Here is a 20,077-nt window from a genome sequence, read left to right on the forward strand (position 1 = left end):
CCTTTTAAGGGGCGGACCCAGCCCGCCCCGGCCCGCCCCGGCCCGCCTCCGCCCGCTCCGCCCCTTCTTGCAAGGCAATCCCTTTGCAGAAAGGCGGCGTGGGAGCCAGAAGTCTGCCTATATCCGAGGGACTGGGAATCGGTACTCCTGGGTCCCTAAGAGGCGTGACGCTTGGTTTGGTGTCTCCGTCACTACAGGAGGTCCGGAGGGGGTAACCGCTGGCCGCATTCGGACCCTGAGCAGTAAGTTTAGGGCGCGGGGGCGGGTTAGAAGTCCGGGGGACCTGAGTCCCAGGAGCGGCGGGTGGAGAGATCCGGGACGGCTGGTTTGGGAGGCGCCATGACCCGGTTTCCCCTTCCCCTCCTGCCGAAGCAGCGACTGGGCGGGTTAAATTCTGACCCTCTCGCGACCGGCCTAAGAGAAGAGTCGAGGCTTCGCCGAACTAGAGAAAGTCAGCTCGGACGCGGCGCTTAGAGATCCGCCGCCAGGCCACCCCGTCGCCAACTAGTCTTCGCCCGCGTCACCACGGATTGGTGTTCCACAGAGAAGGTAACCGAGGTTCAGCTGGGTAACGTGAGTCCCCGGGTCACACAATCCGTTTGGGACCAAGCCAGGCTCCTCGGCGCCCAGGTCTGGGGTTTTTCCCCATCACACCTGCTGCCTCTGAGCCAAATACTGACAGTCATCTGCAGAGATCGGGAGGGAAATCTATAGTGATGCAGTCAGGTTGGGTCAACCCTAGGAGGCTTACAGAGCACCCCGTCCTGGAGTCCCGAACCTGCAGTTCCGCTGCAAGTGGAGAGATTGCGGGGCATCCGGACATTTGGTTGGCGGAAATACCTCCTTATCTTCCCTAACCTCGAACTAGCATGGAGCATTTCCAGGCACAAGAAAAAATGTTTTAGGGGACAGCTGGGTGGCTCAGTGGATGGAGAGCCAGGCCCAGAGATGGGAGGTCCTGGATTCAAATCCGATCTCAGACACTTCCCAGCTGTGTGACCCTGGGTAAGTCACTTAACCCTCATTGCCTGGCCCTTACTGCTCTTCTGCCTTAGAACCAATACACAGTATGGATTCTAAGACTGAAGGGTAGGGGGTACAAAATGTGTACAAAATATTTCTAGCAGCTCTTTTTATAGTGACAAAGAATTGGAATGTGAAAGAATGCCCATCAGTTGGGGCTTGGCTAAACAAGTAGTGATATACGATTGTGATGAAATACAGTCGTGCTATAAGAAATACTGAGAAGAATGTGTAGCATCTTGGAAGTATGATTGGTGTATTGATATTATATCTTATGTGTTCATATACCAGATTCCTGGTCATGTTACTTATTGATTATTGTGTTTCCAAATCTTCAATCCAAAGGACAAAAGAGTTCCTGAGCAGGATATTATTTGGTGCAGGGTCCTAAAGCTCCCACCTTGTTAGACCACATTCCTTACCAAGTCACATGTTTGATTAACCTCCTCCCCTTTGATTACCTGATTGTCAATTGAGCCAATGTCAAAGCCTATGCCATGTCCCATGTTCATTAGCTACCTCCCACTCCACTTTCCTAAACTCTCCAATAAAAGTTTGAGGGCCCGTGTGGAGCTCTCTCTCAATTCCATCAGAGGGGCATGCACAATGGAGACGATTTTTGTTAACCTCTTGTCCCTGAGTCTTTATTCCTTTGTCTCTCTCTTTCTCTCCTCTATCCATTTTCCCTCAGTTTCCAATCTCTTTCTCAGGTATCCACCCACAAAAATAGTAATATGTAGCTGCAGGAAGTTACAGAATTCTTTCAGAAAAACCTGGAAAGACTTGCATGAACTAGCAAAGGGAAGTGAACCAAGAGAACATTGTGCACAGTAACAGTAACACTGTCCAATAATCAATTTTGATTGCCTTAGCTATTCTCAGCAATACAAGGATCCACAATTCTGAAGACGCTATGATGATGAAAAATGCTATCTCCATTCAGAGAAAGGACTGGTGGAGTCTGGATGCAGAACATAGCAAGCGTATGGTTTTCTTAAACACACACACACTTTTTTTGGTCTGTTTTCTTTTACAATATGCCTAATATGGGAAAAAAATGTTTTGCATGACTATATATATATATATATATATATGTATATATATATATATATAAAACCTTTATCAAATTTCTTGCCTTCTCAATGAAGAGAAGGGAGGGTAAAAGAGAATTTGGAACTCAAAATGGGGAAAAAAAACCCTAACATTAAAAATTATTTTTACATGTAACTGGAAAAACTAAAATTTTAAAATAAAATATTTTTTTCAATTATCTAAAAAAAAATCTGAAAAAGTACCCATAGGCTTCACCAGATCCCCAAAGGTGCCCATAATACCCACACATACAGACACACAAGGTGAAGAATTCCTGATTTAGTCAAACCTCCCTTCTTTTTCAGAGGGGGAAACTGAGTTCCAAAGAGGCCTAATGATTTATCCAAGTACCCACAAGTGGTAGAGCCAATGTCTCTTGTCTTTTCTTGATTATTCCTACTAGACCACACTGCTTTAAAGGAAGAAGAAAAGAAGGGGGCTTCTCTGCTTGATACTTCTTTCTTCCCCTGTTCCCCTCATCTCCTCTAAGAAAGGTCTCAATAGAGGCACTGACTAGATGCTCATTACCAGGAGGGATTGTTTCATTTTTTTGTACTTGTAGTTACAATGCCTAGACCTGTGATGGTGAACCTATGACACAGGTGTCAGCATTGACATGCATAGCCATACAGAGAAGTATGGTGCACATGCCAAGAAGGACAGTTTTTTCTTGAAGTGACACACCACCCAAGTTATGCTCTTTTTTTTTTTTTTTAGCAAATTTTGACACACCAAGATCAAAAGGTTGCCCATCACTGGCCTAGACTATAGGTTTTTGATAGGTTGATTTACATAATACTTTCCAGACAAGAAGTATCCCTCTTCCTCCTTCCGTCACATCCTTTTCTCAATAAGACACTAAATATAGGATAGAACAAACTTGAGTGGGTCAAGGGAGGGTGGGACACCAGTTACAGATTGTCTTGTGTTTGTTTAGTCATTTTTTAATCATGTCCAACCCTCCAAGGCTACCCCCCTTTTTTGGGCAAAGATACTAGAATGGTTTGATATTTCTTTCTCCAGCTTATTTTATAGATGAGGAAACTGAGGCAAATAATTGATTTGTCCAGGTCACACAGCTAGTAACAGACTGTCTAGAGTCAGATATCAAATGAAATAGAAGGAGCTAGGAGGTGGGGGTGGGGAGCAAGGAGCAGAAGTCCCCAAAGGAGTGGAATCTTTGGGGAATTTGCCTGGGGAAAGGGGCGGGGGACTCCATGGGGAGTAGAGCCTAAACAAAATGTTTCCTGTGAGGAACACATTTATACAAGTACAAAGCCTGACACTTCCAGTTCAAGAAATCAACTTCACAAGTGTGAGACAGGGTTAGGTGTGCCCAGGTAATCAAGTTTTCGAAAGACCTGCAAGTTTTGTGAACCACAAGCTCATCATGAGGCAACAAGGTGATGAGGCAGCCAAAAACAGCTATTGCAATCTTGGGCTATATTCAATTCCATTCAACTCTACAAATATTTATTTTAATGCTATCTAGGTGCCAGGTACCCACTATGCCAGGCCCTGGGTGGAGTTTTGAAGTATCTCCCCATCGTACATTGAGAGATGTGGTGTCCAGGAGTGAAGGAGTAATAGGAGCGTGGTGGGGGCCCACATTTAAAGAACATCGATGAGCTGGAGGGCATCCAGAAGAGGGTGGCCAAGATGGAGGAGAGCCTTGAGTTCATGCCACATCCAGACTGATGGGAAAAATTTGGAATGTTCAGTTTGGAGAAGAGAAGACTGGAGGAGATGCAAGGGAGATGAAAGCTGTCTTTGGGATTTGGAGGGGCTGGCATACTTCAGAAGGACTGTACTTTTTCTCTTTACCTCAGAGTTGAGGTCCAGTGGCAATGCTCAGAACGTGCAAAGAGGTACCGTTAGGCTTGATATCAGGAAAATGAGAGCTGCCCCAAAGTGCAATGGACGTGCATCTCAAAGGTTCCCGAGTTCCTCATCAGAGGCGGGATGACCCTATGATCCGTGGATTCCTCTTCAGGTTTGAGTGGATGATAGTCACTTAGTCTTTGCAGCTGTGAGATTCTGAGCCCTCTCCTCTTCCCCCCGCCCCCCCTCCCAAATCCACATCAGAACGCTTCAGAACGTGGATGGTATGGTTAGTGTATGGTTAGTGTATAATTAGTGGGTGGCAGTGGCAGTGTTCTCAAGCGTGGGTAGCATAAGAGAGGACAGTTCTTCCCCGCTCATTCCATGGAGTCCCCAAGTTGCTCCTTGGAGTCTATTAGCCAATAGGTAAAGCCCTCAATAGGAAGGAGGCACGTGGAGGGTCTGAGCTGGGAGGCTTGAGTGGGTGGAGTCAGAGGCTGAGGGCGTGGTCACAGTTGCGGGCTTCACAAGGGAAATTCCCCCATAGGGCAGGACCTGGGGGAGTAGGGCAGAAGGGGAAGGTCCCAGAGGAATCCAGTCACGTAGAGTTCTCCCTCATTGTCTTGCTGATCCATTTTCTGTACTGGCAGACTGAGGTGTAGACCGATGGTCGTTTGGGTTTAGAGCAGGGCTCGGCTCCCCCCGACACTACGCCGGCTAAGGCACCGTTACAGACCAGAGGGCCCCCGGAGTCTCCCTGTATCCCGGGGGTGAGGGCACGAAAGAGGCGGAGGCAGTGGAGAGAGGAGAAGGGAGATGGTCATATGAGAAGAGAAGGGCAGAGACAGAAATACAAAGTATGAGGTTAATGTGCCCGGCAGAGTCCGCCACCCACCTGCCCCGGATCCCGCAATTTAAACTAAGTGCCTATTTCTAGAGCCCCAACCCTGGATCCGAACTGGGAACCGGGTGCTCTGCCTCCTCTCGAGGATGCGCGCTCCTCCCCAGCTCTCAGAGCTCGTGGAAAGTCAGAGGTCCTAATCCCCCAGTTCCTGCCCCTCTGGGGCCCGGGCATCCCCCATCCCCTACGTCCTTCAGGAGCTCAAGTTCCGCTTTCACCTTCCCCTATCTATCCCCCAAGGGTACCCAGAGGCCTGATCCATAGCCCGCCCCACTCCCTCCTTCGAATCCCCGGTTCCTGATCCTTTGAAAGACTAAGGGACCCTGCTGTGTGACCCTGGGCAAGTCACTTGACCCCCATTGCCTAGCCCTTACCACTCTTCTGCCTTGGAGCCAATACACAGTATTGACTCCAAGACGGAAGGTAAGGGTTTTAAAAAAAAAAAGACTAAGGGACTTCCCGGTCTCACCTGGCAGGAGCCTCGGCCTCCCTCCCAAAGACCAGCACAGACCATATTGGAAGTTATTCGACCAGGGTAGGCTTTATGGCACAGTCGGGGATCCAGAACGCTGATGTTCGCGCACTGAAGCGAGAGCGGGTACTCCACTGTGGGAGGACAGGAAAGCAGCACTCAACAATAGGGAAAACAGGACACAAGAGGGCACCACCACCCTCCAGCCACAACGTAGGCTCCAGGAGCTCCCAGGCATTCCCAGTATCTTCCCTAGCATCAGCCTCCTCGTCAGTTCAGCTCCCAAACCTATCGCCATTCCTGTCCTCAACCTCAAGCAAATTGCCATCTCTAACAAATTGGCATCTCCATTGCCGTTCTCTCTTTACCCCATATCCGCCCATTCCCGCCCTCATCCTCATCCTCATCCTAATCTCTGATCTTTATCTTTAATCCCAACTCCATTTCCAATCCCATCCCCATCCCTTTCTTCTTCCATCTTTGTGCCCCAGTTCCATCCCTGTGCTCATGCCTACCCCTCTTCCCTCCCTCTTTGCCATCCCCATCATCTTTTATATTCACCCCTCCCAATTATTGACCTCCAATCTCATTTCCATCCTTGGCTTTCTTTTCTACCTTTCCATCCATTCCCTCTCTGCCTCTATTCTTGTCCTGATCCAGATGCTTTCTTTCCATTGACCCTCATCCAATCCCTCTGGCTTCATCCACTATCTTTCCATCCCCATCTGCCTCCTCCTCCCCATCTCAGCGCCCACCTTCAGGACTGGAGGTGGCCCCCCAGCCAGAGATCAGACAAGTGGTGCCAGGTCGGACACAATTATTGCTGATGTTGAGGGGCTGCACAGCTGGACCCAATTTGGCTGGACGCTTCAGGCGGATCAGCATAATATCATGGTTATGATCATGGGCACTTAGGTCACTGTTAAAGCCTGGGTGGGGGAAGAAATCAGTGACACGGAACAGCTGCTCTGGACCTTCCCATTTCCACAAGTGATGTTCCCCAAGCCGCACCCATAGGTACCTGTGGGGAGAAGGGAGTGTGGTGGGAGGGGGCCACTGAAGGAACCTGGATAAACATCTAGTCCTCTCAGGGCCTCAGTGTTCTACTTCTGTCCATCACCAGTGACAAGCCACACCCTCTCATAGCCTCCAGCCTTTCCAAAGTGCTGTGTGTGATCCTGAACCAGTCACATGCCTTCTGTGGGTTCCCCTTTCTTTCTCTCATACCATGGAGTGAATCACCACTGTTGTGTGATTAGGAATGCACACCCTCCCTGGGCTTCCACTCATAAGCTTAGATGAATCAGAGATTCATAATGTCAAAGCTGAAAGGATTTGCAGAAATCATTAGGTCTACCCTCATCATTTGATAGATGAGGGAACTGACAGAGACTGATTTGCCTGAGTCCTCCTTTGGGGTGGGAGCCATAGGCTAGGGGCTAGAAAAACAAGCTGACTTCTATAGGGTTTTTTCTGTTGCTGTTTTTTCTGGGTGGTCTCCATTAAAAAAAAAGAATCCTTATATTCTGCCTTATAATAAGTACTATATGTCGGTTTCAAGGCAGAAGAGAGGAAGGGATAAAGAGGTAAGGCAAACTTGGGTTGGTTTGCCATTTCCTTCTCCAGCTCATTTGACAGATGGGGAAACTGAGGCCAACAAGGTTAAGTGACTTGTGGGAGCATATGGCTAGGTAGTATCTGAATCCAGAGTTGAACCCAGGACCTCTCGTCTCTAAACCAGGTTCTCAATCCACTGAGCCACCTAGCTGCCCCCTTGAGAGATCTCTTCATTGAGCAGGTTGGAAGATAAATGCCAGCAGAGCAGGAATCCCTGACTCCAAGTTCTGGAATTTTCCACAGTATCCATCGTATCTCCATGGGAAACTAAGAAAAGCAGCCTCCCCAAGCTTCCCTCCTCCATTTGTACAATGGGATGAATTACATCACTGCCCTTCTTTGGGCATCCATTGTGTTATTTGGTACCATAAGTGTTTTGGATACCATGTAACAGTGGGTGTCATTCACTCCCTCTGGGCCTCTGTTTCCCCTGGAAACAAAGCATGAGACTTGTAGTTTTAGACCAGTCCTATACCTCTGTACTCTGGGTAAATTTTCTTTTTGTTTGTTTGGTTTTTTTTTGTTTGTTTTTACCATGATGGAGAGGGGGATGAAGGGGATGGGAGAATCCAGGGCATGGTGAAATCTGGGATATCAGAGACCAATGACTTACCTTTGTAGAGAAATCAAGTCTCTCTCTCTCTCTCTCTCTCCCTCTCTCTCTCTCTCTCTCTCTCTCTCTCTCTCTCTCTCTCTCTTTCTCTCTCTCTCTCTCTCTCTCTCTCTCTCTCTCTCTCTTTCTCTCTCTCTCTCTCTCTCTCTCTCTCTCTCTCTCTCTCTCTCTCTCACACACACACACACACACACACTCACACACTCACACTCACACACACACACACACACACACACAGATCCCAAGACTCTGGTGCTCTTGTTTTCTCGGCTCCCTAATAATTTGGGGACCTGCTAGGCCCAACAACAGGAACATTTAGACCTGAGCAGCTTCAGCTCAATCACCCTTTAAGTCCCTAAAAACTCCTAGCTCCTGACCCTCCAAGCCCCCAGGTCCCACATCCCTGATCCCTCAGTTTCCAGAGCTTCTTGGTTCCTGGATGACTTGGATCCCATGACCCTTTTTGATCTGAGATGGATGTCTCATTTCCTTGGTTCTCTGGACCCTGACCTTTTAACTCTCAGATCCACTGGTTCCTAATTCTCTGGCCTTTCAGACCCCAGATAGCTACTCTCTTAGCTCATTGACCTCAACTCCACGACTCTCTGGACTCATGTTCCCTGGCCCTCAATTTGTAGCCATCTTTTAGTTTCTGAACCTCAGTCAGTCAATCAATCAAAAGTTACTACTCTGCTACCATTATGGGCCAAGCACTGTGTTAAGCAGTGGGAATACTAAAAAGGGGTAAAACCTATTCCCTGCACTCAAGAAACTCACAGTCGAGCAAGGGAAACAAGAATATAATATGTCCAAGCAAGATATATCCAGGCTAACCTGGAGATGATCAGTAGAAAGAAGACACTGACATTAGAGGGGATCTGGAAAAACTTCTCACAGAAGATGAGATTTTTAGCTAGGAGCTGGAGGAAGTCAGGAGGTGGAGGAATTCCAGGCATGGTGGAGAGCTAGTAAAAATTCCATAGGGGCAGGAAATGATGTGTCTTATGGGAGGAATAGTAAGGAGGAGAACAGGGTCACTGCATTGCAGTGTTATTGGTACTGTTTAGTCGTTACAATTGGATCTGACTCTTCCTGACCCCATTTGAGATTTTTCTTGGCAAATATATTAGGGCAGTTTGTCATTTCCTTCTCCAACTCACTGGACAGATGGTGAAACCGAGGCCAAAAGAGTTAAATGACTTGCCCAGAGTCACACAACTAGTAAGTATCAGAGACCATATTTGAACTGAGAAAGATGAGTCTTCCTGACTCTGAACCCAGCACTCTGTGCATGATGGTACGTACCATCTAGCTGCCAATAACCATAGTAGCTGTTAATTATATGGCACCTCACCATTTATATACATTATCCCATTTGATCCTCACAACAATCCTGCAAAGTAGACCACAAATATTTCCCCCTGTTTTAATAACGGACTCCAGGCCCCGTGCTCTATGATGGAGAAATGGAAGGAAATAAGCCATAAGATTCACTGAAGGGTAAGAGGGAGACAGAACTTTGTATGTGATGGATTTTTTACATTTGATCCTGAAGGTCATAGGAAGCCATTGGAGTTCATTAAATGGGGGATAGAGGAGGAAGTGGTGAGATCTGCAACTTGGGAAGATGACTCTGACAGCTGAATGGAAGATGGACTGGAATGAGGAGATATTTGAGACAGGGAGACCAACCAATAGGTTGTTTGCAATAGTCCAGTCAGGAGGTGATTAGAGCCCAGAGCAGGGTGGTGGCAGTGTCAGAGGAGAGGAGGCATATTAGAGATATTATAAAGATAAAATCAACAACATTTGTTAAGAGATTCTATATGGGAGGAGGTAAGCTAGCAGGGTTGAGATGAAGCCTAGGTTTTAAACCTGGGTGACTGGGAGGATAATTCTGCCCTCAACCCTAAGGTTGGATAGTCAAGGGGACCATTTCCAGCCATGAGAGTGGACCCCAGTCTGAAGTAGCAGCATCAAGATGGAAAGGGGGGTGGAGATGGGAAATGGGAATGGTGTCAGAGGGAAGGGTCAGGATGAGAATGGAGATGGAGGGTGGGGTAAATATGAAAACACAAGACAGAGATAGAGATGGCCCTAGGAATGGCGGATAATAGGAAAAACAGGAAAAGGGAGAGTTCTGGGGGGAAAGATACCAAGTTCAGAACACATTGAGTTTAAGACACCTCAGGGACATCAAATATGAAATATTCAATAGGTGGAAATGGGAGCCTGGAGTTGGGATGGAGATCAGGGTCAAATGAATAGATCTAGGAATCATAGCATAGCATAGAGATAATGATTGAAATAATCCAAGCTGATGAGATGACCAAATGAAACAATATGGAAAGAGAGGAGAAGAGGGCTGAGGAAAGAGTCATAGGGGACATCCTCCTTTGTTGGGTGTAACCTGGACAAAGATTCTGCAGAGGAGTTGAAATGATCAGAGAGGTAGGAGGAGAACTGGGATAGGGTCGTGTCATGGAAATCAAGATAAAAAACGATTATCAAGGAGAAAAGGGTGAATCAATAGTGTCAAGGCTGCAGAGAGGGCAAGAAAGACCAAGACTGAGATGGGGTCTGGAGACAGGAAGACCAGAGTTCAATCTGGCCTAAGAAACTCTTTAGATTTGACAGTTAAGAGAATATTGGCAGCTTTGAAAAGTTTTAGTTATGATCACATGGATTGATGGGGACTCTAAATGATCACCTGAGTGCAAATATCAATAATATGGAAATAGGTCTTGATCAATGACACATGAAAAATTTTAGTTAAATGATAAGGGCAAGAGCCTGGCTGCAGAGAATTAAAAAGAGAAAGGGACAAGGAGTGGGGGCATTAAATAGACAGCCTTCTCAAGGAGGTCAGCTACAAAAGGGACAAGACTTAGGGGTTGATGATGGGTATGGATAGATCAAAAGAGAATTTGAAGATGAGGGCTTGGGGGTGGCATGGCTTGGACATGTTTGTGGATAGTAGGGAAATAGCCAGGAGATAGGGAAAGATTGAAGATAAATGAAAGGACAGAGATAATGGCAGCTGTGCCTCAGTGGTCCAAGTCCTGGTGCTAAGTAAGACAACCTAAGTTCAAATCCTACTTCAGATATTTCTGAACCTGGGCAAGTCATTTAACCTCTAATTACCTAACAAAAGGATCCTGGAGGAGGAAATAGCAATTCACTCCAATGTCCTTACCAGGAAAACCTCACCACTTGCTATACTTGGTCCACGGGGCCATGAAGAGTTGGACATGACTGAACATGGACAAAGTGATAATGGAGGGGAAAATCTGCTGGAAAATTTTAGATATAATGTGATCATTTGTATAGGTAGAGGGATTTGCCCTGGTAAAAAGGAGGAATCCCCAAGAATCTGACCCTCCGAACCTCAGCTCCCTGGTCCTCTCAACTATCTTATCCTCCCAACTCATGGCTCCTGTGGGCTGCTGTCCATTATACTCACTCCCTATCACTCCCCTCACTTTCAGTCAGTTCCTGCTCTGTAATTTTCTCTAATGCCCCTCATTTCCAAAGATCTGAGATCCTCCTCTTATCTCCTTCTTCTCTTTCCACCCACTATAGCTGGATTCTAGAATCCTTTAGTCTGACCATTCTAGGTTCTCAGGGGATTGACCTTTGCCTCCATAAGAAAAGTTCCTTGGGCAGGTTCCTTGCACCTCTGTTTTCTCTCTAAGTATCACCAAGAAAAACCTGGGTGCTCCCTCATCTTAGTCACATGACTCTCTGGGCTTCCATTCAATCCCCTAGAATAGTAACATGAGCTGCACTTAATACCACTTAATACCAGGGATTTTTGTTTCCCCTTCTGTGAAAGGAGGGTGAGTCTTGGGTGCTCATATGAGTGCTGACAAATCACCCAAATTCTCTGAGCTTCCAACTCTAATCATTAGCCTTCCAACTCAGAAGGGAATAGTAGAGGGAGTAAACGGCCAGAAATCATAGAATCAGCTGGAAAGGACCTCAGAGATCATCCTCATTCCACATAGGAACAAACTAAGGTCCAGAGGAGAGAAAAAACTCACCCAAGGTCTCCTAAGGTCAGCCAGTCATTAAGTGGCAGTGTGAGGACTAGAAACCTAGACTTACTTCCAAACCGAAGGCTCTTTCCAACCCATTTGGCTTCTCTCTGGTGGGTTCTCCAGAGAATTTTGTTGCAATCTGGGAACCACATTTTAGGAAGGATATCATTGGGCTGGAGAGTGTCTGGAAGGAGCCAACCAGGTATGTGAAGGGTCTTAAGTCCATAGCATATAACTGGGAGTGCTTACCCTGGAGAAGAGAAGGCTTGTGGCAGGTTGGAGAGTTTTTCTAAGTATTCAAGAGGCAGTGATATAGAAAGGGGGCAGCTAGGTGGCTCCATGACTAGAGCACTGGTCCCAGAGTCAGGAAGACTTGTGTTCAAATCCATCCCCAGCTACTTCCTACCTGTATGATCCCAGGCAAGTCACATAGCCTCTTCCTGACAAAAAGTTTCCACTAGATCCACTAGAGATGGAAATGGCAAACCACTCCAATATCCTTGCCCAGAAAACCCCATTGACAGCTCTGGCTGACTAAGCTACAACAGGTAGGAAACCAGCCTTCTTCTGATTGGCAACAATGGAAACACCTTGGAGCAGTATGTTATAAGCTAAAAGGGAAGTGGGGATATGAGTGCAGATTTAGCTTTGAGAAAAGCAAGTATCTCCTGCTGCTCTGGATTCTATTAAAGATAGGAGGACTCCTGTAGGAGTCAGTGCTCCTTCCCTTGAGGTCCTCAAATGTAGGTTGGACAACTACTTCTCAACACTTTTGTAGAAGGGCTCCCTATCCAGGGGTGGGTCAGGCTAGATGCCTCTGGTGAGCTTCTGTGAGCTTGAGCTTCAAAAAAATAAAGGTAATAACAGAAAATGCAGTTGTGAGTTTAATAATCATAATGGTGTTATTCAATCACTTTTCACTCATGTCTGACTCTTTATGAACCCAAACAGGGTTTTCTGGACAAAGATACTAGAGTGGTTTACCATTTTCTTCTCTGGCTCATTTTATAGAAGAGGAAACTGAGGCTAACCAGGTTAAGTGGCTTACCCAGGGTCACACAATCAGGAAGCATCTGAGACCAGATTTGAACTCATGAAAGTGAGTCTTCCTGACACCAGACCCAGCACTCTAAACTATGGTACCATCTAGCTGCCAATAACCATAGTAGTTGTTAATTATATGGCGCTTCGCCATTGACATTCATCATCTCACTTGATACAATAATCCTGCAAAGTAGACTGCAGATATTTCCCCCTATTTTATGAATGGGAAAATTGAGACTTTGAGAGCTTAAGTGACTTGCCCAGAGTCCGGCAGGATTTGAACCCAGGACTCTCTCAGGCCCATACTGTCTCTCAAGCAAGGCTATCATAGAATCTCAGAATTTTATTTAGAAACAGAAGAGACCCTACAGAATATCCCTCTTCTCAGGTTATAGACCAAGAAGACAAGGCCCTGAGATAGGAAGTGACTAACATGAAGTAATATAATTGGAAAATCATGAAGGCACGATTTGAACTTGGATCCTCTGGCCCAAATCCAATATTCTTTTCCTGCACCACAACCTTACAGTTTATTTTGTCCAACTTCTTCAATGTCTTTGTCAACTGATGATTTAGAAACTGTTGAACCCCTTGAATAAAGTGGATTGGAGCCCATTCCTGTGTGACCTTAGCAAGCCACTTTTTCACTATGGATCATGGTTTCCTCCTTCTAAAATGAAAAGTTTGGAATAAAAGCTTCAAAGGTTCCCTTCTCATTCTGACATTCTCTGATTCTCTAATCTCTGGCTCTCAGAAACCCTGGTCTGCTCTTCCTGACATGGCATCTCTAAAGGAGAATCTTCCTTCTATGGAGCTGACATCTCCCTTTTGGCAGTTTCTCTCCTGGTGTTCCTAGTTTTCTTCCCTGTGAGAAGGTAGAACAGGAAGTGTCAATATCTCCCCCTCCAAAAGATATAGAATCAAGGGAGGCCCTCTAGACCAATCAGGGGAGGAAAAAAAAAAACCAATGATGGGGAGATGCATCTCTGGGTCTCTGGAAATGCTTGCAATCACTCTTCCTAGACAAGTCTTCAGTTGTGTCCCCTTAATCATCTCTTCTCTAAACCAGCTATCTCTATTTTTGTTTCTGTGTGTCTCTCCATTCCCCTCCCTTTCTGATCTCCTCTGCTTCTGTATCTGGCTTATACCCCTTTTTTTCTTTCTCTTCTGTCCCTGTCTCTGGGTTTCTGTCCTCTCTTCTGTCTATCATTCTATTTCTGCCTTCATCTCAGTCTCAATCTTATTTCTCTGGTTATGCCCTTTTTATTCCATTTTTTTCTCCTTATGACTGTCCCTCTGTCTATGTCTCTATTTAACCCTGTTTTTCTATTTCCCTTTCTTAGCTCTGACCCCATCTCTTTCTTCTTTCTTTTTCTCTTTTTTTCCAGATCCTTCAGCCCACTTCCCAATTTGTGGACTTTTGTTCAACCCTCCCTCCTCCTTATCCTGTGTAAATTGGGCCTTCCCCATCTCTTTCTGGGCCCAGAGAATGTGTGGGCTGGAGGGGACCCCACCCACCAGAAATAATCACCCTATCTCCAACAGGTCTGGTGACTTAAAAGGGGAGTGGCCCCATGGAGGGAGTGTGGAAAGTCCCCAGCTACAGTGGTGGCCCTTAGCCCTACAGCTAACCCTTAGCATCCAGGACTTCCTGTAGTCCAACACCAAGCTCTGTTACAATAGCAGAATTTCTGAACTTAAAGGGACATCAGGACCATCTAGCTCAAGACACTAATGTACAGAAATCCCTTCTACAACACACCAGTAAATGGTCATCCAGGCTCCACATAAAGATTTCAGTAACAAGGAAATCAGTACTTCCTGAAACAGTCCATTCCACTTTTGGGAAACTCTAAATGGATGGGTAATTATTCCTCCTCCCATAAGAAATCTTCCTCTGCAGTTACCTCTCCCTACTACCACCATACTCCTTATGATGTCCTCAATGGCCAAGCAGAAACACCCTAATCCTTGATCCCTTATGCCAGCCCTTCCTGTCCCAGGCTTCTTTCCTCCAAGATAACTCTCGATTGAATCTACCAGTCCATGTATTACCCTTCCTCAATTACCCTCAGCATCTGGGAACTGCTAGTTCCATCTAACTAGTAACCAAAGCTCAAGCAAAACCACCTGATTAAAAGGCTAATGCCCCAGTGGAATAGCACAAACCTGAGAAATGGAGAAGAGAGAACCACCTCCATTTTTCCTTTGGAAATCTGGTCTGTCTCTGTTCTTTGTGCATGTCTCTGTCTCTTCTCTGTGCCTTTGTCTCTATCTCTGTCTCCCTTTGTCCATCATTCTGTTCTCTCTCTCTCTCTCTCTCTCTCTCTCTCTCTCTCTCTCTCTCTCTCTCTCTCTCTCTCTCTCTCTCTCTCTCTCTCTCTCTCTCTCCCCTCCCTCCCCCTCCCCTCTTTCCTGTCTCTTAATCTATCCCTGTTTCTCTTTATGTCTATCACTGAGCCTCCCCTATCCCTATCCATCTCTCTGGGTTATCCAGTGCTTAGTAGAGCGCCTGATACATAGTAGGCACCTAATAGATGCTTATTGACTCTCTAACTGATATTTCATCCTTGTCTCTGGGTCTCTCAGGTTTCTCTATTCCCTTAGGGGGAACCCCTTTAGAATGGAGTTTGGGACCCAGGCATCCAGCTGGGGACCAAGGCTGAGGGTGTTCTCACTAGTGAAGAGGTGCAAGATGAGATTCCTTCAGAATATGTGGAATGGCCTTCTAGATCAAACTCTGAAGGACTTTGCTCCTTTGTCCCAAAATAATCTGCCCTCCCCACAGACCCTTCTTCCTCACTGGGCATTATAAGAGGGTCCTCCCATCCTTGCCCCTTTCACCCTTTCAAGCTCCCCAGACACCCCCCCTACTATCTGACCTGAATCTCTTTATTTTTTCAGCTTTCTTGATTTTGCCTGCTTCCTATACCTCCTGAGTTTGTGGATCTCCTCATATCCCCCATTTCCCTGTCTCAGTTTCCATTTCTTCTGCTTTCTCTCCCTCTCTACAATGTGGATTATAATAGTGGGAGTCAAGACATCACTCCCACAATGTCACTGGTTTCTCTTCCAAAATGAAATGATGAACCACCTCTACCAACAATGCCTCTGTCCCTTAGGCTGCCTCAACACATTTGATGTTTCATTAGTCTCCCCAGTCTCCTCTCTCTCCCTAGCCTCCTGGATTCCTGGGGGCCCTAAAATCCCTGGTTTCTCTGACTTCTTGAGCCTCCTGGCCCCTCTCTACACTCTTAAACTTTATATATTCTCTAATGCCTTTTCCTCCTCAAATGTCCCAAATCCTCAGTCTGAGACTCCCTTATCTACCCAGCCTCCTCAGTCTCTCCCACCTCCCAGGCTTTTCCCAGCTTCTTTAGATTCTATAATCTCTCTAATTCCTCCAGGCTCTGGACTTCCCAGTCTCTTCAAACTCCCCTCAGGTGTAGCCTCCATGACTTTCCATCTTCCTCAAATTCATCAGACCCCAAGGCTTCCTGTCACCCTCAGTCAGCCTCCCTGTCCTCTTGAGCTCCCTCACTTCTCTAGCCACTTGGCCTCCAAGTCTCAATGATCTCCCCAACTCCCTCAGCTTCCTGGGTTTCTAGGGTCCTTCACTGCCTTCCCACTTCCTTGAGTCCCCTGGTCCTAATCTCTCTGGCCTCCTCCACATTTACCCTAACGTTTTTAGCCTCTACACATTCATCCCTCTCATTTTTCCATACATCTTGGCCTTTATCTCTGACCTCCTGAGCCACATCAAACCACTATTACCTCTTGGGCATCTGAATCTTCTTCTATCCCAGAACCTATTAGGCCTCCTCTGATGGCACACTCCTTCAGATTATAAGCCTTCTTTGACCTCCTCAAGCTTCATGGTTGTCCTTTTCTCCTCCAGGCTCCTTCTCTTCCTCCCTGAACTCTCCGGATAATAAATGAAGGGATCTTAGAGCCTTCCTCATATGATAGTTGAAGAAACTTAGTCCCACACAGTTTAAATGACTTGACCAAGGTCACAGAGAAAGTAAGTGGCTGTAATTTCTATTACATTATTCTGTCAGCTTCCTTGATCTCTACAAACTCCTCAAAATCCTCCAAAGCTTTCCAACTTCTTCCCTCTCTAGTCCCAGTGTTCTTGACTTTTGGGTATCAAGGACCCTTTAGGGAGTCTGGGAAAGTCTATAGACCCTTCTCAGAGTACTGTTTATAAATACCTAAGATGAAATACATAGAATTCCACAGGAAGCCAATTGAAATAAAGATGTAATTTTCTCTTCTTGCCCAAGTTCATAGATTCTCTGAAATCTGTCCATGAAGCCTTTGGACATCTGAGGATGCAAGTTAAGAATCTCCATTCTAACTTCCCTGGCATTTTGGCCTCCAAGCCTCTTAGCCTCTTGATCCCAGCTTTTCTGACTTCCATCCTCTTAAACCCCCAAGACCTGTAGAACATTTTGCCAGTTCCCCAGACATGCTTTCCTCCCTCCCCTGCCTGACAGGATCCAGCTCCCACTCACGGTTTTCGGCAATGGGCAGCGGTGAGTAGCCATTGGTCATTGAGCAGAGTGGCCACCACAGAAGAGACGGGTGAGGAAAAAGAGGCCAGCTTGCCAGGGCTGAGAGTTTGGGGTGCATTCTTCTGCCCCAATGGCCCTCGTGTCTGTCCAACCCTGCCCTAGGGAGATAGAAATCAGGTCAAGGGTCAGTGGAAATTGCTAGTTGAGCCAGGACCTTGGAGAGATGCCAGTGGTGTCATGGTCTTGGGGGCAGGTAGGTGAGCATACAGACTGACAGATGGGCAGTCACATAGGCAGGAAGGCAGAGAAACAGAAGATTAGGCCAATACCCACATAAACCAAACGAGAGCCAAAGAAGCAGGCAAGCAGATAGACAGACACAAGAAAGCTCACCTGCCCAAAGGAGCATCAACAGTGACACCCACATGCCCTGGCTCATGGTGTCTGGCTCCAGGGAGGAGAGCCCACTCAAGCTGGCTGAAGTGGGACGAATGAAGGAGCCCAGCTGTGAGGCCCCAGATGCCTGGCCCCTTAGTCCTGCCCTCTCCCTGGATGCTTTATGCACTGGCTGGGGGCCATCCCCTCCCTCCTTCCTCCTCCTTCAGTGATTAATCAGGTTGGGAAATTGTCTTGAGGGGAGGGAGCCCTAGGGCCTGGGGGAAGGTGGGGACACAGGCGTTCATACCTCTGGGCTCAAGGGGAGCATCCTCCTAGCCACAACCTCAGACCATGGCTATGATACTCAGGATTAGCTGGCTGCTTACTGGAAGGCTGCTGTATTTGCACGCTGGCTTGTGGTGACCTGGGTGTGTGGGTGTGGCCAGGGGGCCAGGATCACGCCCCAAAGTTCCCTCAGGGTAAGCCCTGGCAGCCCAGGGGGACTGATGAGATTCCATTTTTCCTTCTTCTTGAGAAAGAGAAGGAAGGGGAAGAGTTGGGAGAAGTCAGGCGGTGATTCCCTCAAAGCTGAGTCAGGTACAGCGAGTTTAGCCTGTATGTGATGTGAATGGCCTGTGACCTCACCAGGACGATGGGATGGTCTGGTGGCAGCATGGACTCAGTTAGGGCTAGAGAAACTCCCTGAAGACATAGAAACTGAGGGAGGGAGAGAGAAAGAGAGAGAGAGAGAGAGAGAGAGAGAGAGAGAGAGAGAGAGAGAGAGAGAGAGACAGACAGACAGACAGGCAGACAGACAGGCAGACAGACAGAGAGGGAGGAAGGGAGGGAGAGAGAAGGAGGGAGGGAGAGAGACAGAGAGGGAGAGGGAGGGAGGGAGAGAGAGAGAGAGAAAGGTGGGGAAAGAGGAAGCAACAAGAAGATTAGGAAAATGCAGAGATAGAAAGAGAGATCTAGGGACTTGCAGTGAGGGGAGGCCCACATTCAAATTGAGGCTCCCCATCCCAACCCTTGGGGCCCTGGGAGCAGCTCTGAGAGGCAAAGGCATGCTGGCGTCAAACCAGGGTTAAGAAATTGTGAGCCACTCCCCAGCAGAGGTAACCACCTCCTTGCCCAGGGTAGAGAAATGTACAGCAAGTGGGGAGGGGGGCAGGCAGAGAAGCCCCACATCTCCACATCTGCTTTCCTTCCTCTCCTTATCCCTTTATCTCCTCCATAGCTTTACCTCTCCTCCTCCTCTTCCTCCTCATTTGCTTAGCATCCTGAGCAGACCTCTATGGCTCCTAAGCAAAAATGGTCCTGTCCTTGCAATCAAGGTGTCGATATCCTGACAGGGATGGTCGGGAATGGGCACAAGAGTACAGATGGTATGTGGGATCAGTATCCCAAGTCAGAGTTGGGAAGAACTTCTGAGATGTTCTGAGAGTTTGGCCTTACCACAACCGGTAAGTCTTCAGCATATCCAGGATATAGTTTTGGTCTTTTAACAGTCCTCTGGCATGAGGGAGTCCCTTCTGAGAATAATTTCTCCTTTTGACTCTTATTCAGAGTGCTCAAGCCCCTGCTGTGGATGTGACTGTCAAAAAGAAAAGTTCCTGTCCAGGGACCAGGTTTATGCCTAAGGAAAGGTCCAGGCCAGCCACTGCTCAAAGGGAGTATGGTCTGAGACCATGCTGGCAAACCTATGGCACATGGGCCAGTGAGGGCTACTCTCCTCCCTTTCTCCATGTGCACCTGAGGACATTTTTCTCATCACCCTCCCCTCTGCCCAGCTGCCCAATGGGAGCAGCCAAGGGGAGACAGGGATCCTCCCATGTCTGGGGTAAGATGTGGGGTGGGGGGTGAGGCTCACATCAGCGTGAGGGTTGCAGTTTGGGCACTTGATCTCTAAAAGGTTCCCCATCACTGGTCTGAGATCTGTTGTAGGTCTGTGCCAGGGGAGGGTGGGGCTTGAAAGGATGACCTTGCATATGGGAAGATAGGAGCCTCTTGACTCAGTTTCCATATTATACTACTTCTTTTTTAATAGGAAAATTTTCTCACCTAGTTAATTCTGAGCATGACTAGGATACACCATGAATAATGTAGAACTTTCTTGCACATACCTGAATGACTGAAAAACAGCTACAAATGCATCTCAAGACAACCCACATATCTCTTCTGGAAATTGCCTCCATGCTGGCCAAATGGCTGCTGGTTTTTTTTTTTTTGGTTCCTTTGTTTGAATCCCATATAATATGGAATTTATAGATACTGATGAATGGACCAGTGTTTTTCTCCTCCCTCCTTTGCTGAATGACCAATAAATATCTTTCTAAATTATTTCTGTTTGGAGTTTTCTTCTCAGCTAACAATATACACAAGACAAGTCATTCTCCATAGATAGTTGATTAGAGGAAATAAACAAGTGGTTCTTAGGGGAGAAATCCAAGTTATGTACAATCATATTTAAACAAGCTCCAATCACTACTACCTGGAGGAATGCATTTAAGTGATTCTGAGGTTCTACCTCATACCCATCAGTTTGGCAAAGATGATTGA

At 46.9% G+C, this 20,077-nt stretch overlaps 1 protein-coding gene and 1 long non-coding RNA gene across 3 annotated transcripts; one reads left to right on the forward strand and one right to left on the reverse strand.

The window, feature by feature from the left end:
* Nucleotides 1–94: 94 nt before the first annotated feature.
* LOC103094763 (uncharacterized) lies at nt 95–2,087 on the forward strand. Of its 2 annotated transcripts, XR_466629.3 has the most exons (3): nt 95–242; nt 373–549; nt 1,715–2,087. It is a non-coding gene; the product is annotated as an uncharacterized LOC103094763 (long non-coding RNA). The 2 variants fall into 2 exon arrangements; XR_008911734.1 differs by lacking the exon at nt 1,715–2,087 and having other exon boundaries at nt 373–1,615.
* Nucleotides 2,087–17,683, reverse strand: LOC100012180 (kallikrein-9). Its single transcript, XM_007492172.2, is given in 6 exon segments — nt 2,087–4,693; nt 5,307–5,443; nt 6,065–6,330; nt 17,141–17,193; nt 17,195–17,298; nt 17,534–17,683. Coding segments are annotated over 6 exon segments (765 nt in total). The 5' UTR covers nt 17,580–17,683; the 3' UTR covers nt 2,087–4,534.
* Between the last annotated feature and the right edge of the window lie 2,394 nt (nt 17,684–20,077).

Source organism: Monodelphis domestica, chromosome 4 (assembly GCF_027887165.1).
Source record: "Monodelphis domestica isolate mMonDom1 chromosome 4, mMonDom1.pri, whole genome shotgun sequence".
Lineage (NCBI taxonomy): Eukaryota > Metazoa > Chordata > Mammalia > Didelphimorphia > Didelphidae > Monodelphis > Monodelphis domestica.